At 54.5% G+C, this 1496-nt stretch overlaps 1 protein-coding gene across 1 annotated transcript; it reads right to left on the bottom strand.

The window, feature by feature from the left end:
• LOC106147685 lies at positions 1-941 on the bottom strand (the record flags this gene model as incomplete). Its single annotated transcript, XM_013510228.1, is given in 1 exon segment — positions 1-941. A coding segment is annotated over 1 exon segment (622 nt), but the record flags the coding sequence as incomplete, so codon positions are not given.
• Positions 942-1496: the final 555 nt, after the last annotated feature.

Genomic DNA, 1496 nt, shown 5'->3' with positions numbered 1-1496 from the left:
CAGCAGAAAGTACGGACCTCACGCCTTGGGATCAGGCGCTGTGCGGCGCGGCCACCAGCACCGCAGGTCAGCACTGCCATCTCTGCCCAGCAGCACAGCCTCCCAGGTTGGGCTGGTGAAGGTGGCCCGCAGCCCGGGGGCGAGCAGGCTCTTGCGAGGCCATGTGTCACCCAGCCGCGGCTCTGAGCGGGGACAAAAGCCGGTGACCTCTTCAGCGGGCCACGCGGGGGACGCGGGAAGACGCCAGTTTCCACACCCGTTGAAGGGGTACGCGTGACCACGGAAACCCCGCGAACTCCCGGCTCAGAACCGGTTCCGGTTAAAGGAAAAGGGAAACCCGAGCCAGGCGAACGTGCTCCCCGCACGGAAAGGACCACGGGGGCGCAGCCAAGCCCGCCCCTTGCAGACCGAGCCCCAGGCCACGCTGCTCGGTTCTCCGCCGCCTCCGTGCTGTTTCCTCAGTCCGCGCTGTTGCTGCTGGGTTCCGGGGGATGGAGAGCCTGAGGCTGACCTGGGCGCTGTCGCCGTACGGTCCATCGGAGAAGGAGATCACGACGCTGTCCTCAGAGCTGTCGGTGTCCAGACCTTCAGCGATGGAGACTGCGATGCTGCCTTCGGTGCTGTCCCTGCCAGGTGCCTCGGTGACAGCTATTGAGACGCTGTCCTCCACGCTGTCGCTGTCCGGTCCATTGGAGATAGAAATTGCAGCCCTGTCCTCGCCGCCGAATCGGTGGGGGTGGAAGATCGCGGTACTCTCCTCCACACTGGAGCTGCAAGGTCTCTCTGGGATTGAGATCTCCACAGCAGATGGCGCAGAGGAGGCCGAGGAGAATCCCTCTGCCAAGGACTGAGGGAGCCTACTTTGTTCCCTGAGGGTTGGTCCTTTAAAGCAATACAAAGGTTTCCACATTAGGCAAGGCATTTTTAACATAAGAAAATACCCGGTCTAAATACAAGTGCCCTCCTTCCTCCTTTCTCTCTGCTCAATTTGAAAAGCCTGCACCGCGGTGCTGCTCTACACAGCTTTCTTTTCTTTTCTGAACTAATAAATGCCTTCAGTGGGAGAAATAAAGTAGCCTACTTACTGTATTTGGGAGAATTAAATGGCTGGTACTTAGCCAACGGTCTCATTTGCCCCACAATATCATTTTTGACGTCTGACATGTCCCACTTGGCCAGGAATGCCTGGAACCATGATCTTTCTGCTTCCTCCTGTGTGTATGACTCATAGGAAAAGGTGTAATGCAAGGCAGCTGGCGCAATGAGCATCTCCAACGAGACTAAGAAATCCTAGGACAGCAGCAAAAACAGCAGCCATCCTTGGCTTCAGTCTGTTTTTCTAAATTGCTATGTTTCATCAAGTGCTTTTCCAAAGTAATGAAGTTTCCAAAGCTGTTTCTTTTCTTTTCATAGTATATTCATTTTTCTTTCCCCCAAATTATTTTTCACTTCCTCATAAAGGAGCAAAATTCAAATCTATTTTGTATTATCTAAAC

Source organism: Chinchilla lanigera, unplaced genomic scaffold, assembly GCF_000276665.1.
Source record: "Chinchilla lanigera isolate Chin_1 unplaced genomic scaffold, ChiLan1.0 scaffold01076, whole genome shotgun sequence".
Classification (NCBI taxonomy): Eukaryota; Metazoa; Chordata; class Mammalia; order Rodentia; family Chinchillidae; genus Chinchilla; species Chinchilla lanigera.
The sequence above is the reverse complement of the archived record's forward strand: the minus strand, read 5'-3'. Positions and strand labels throughout refer to the sequence as shown.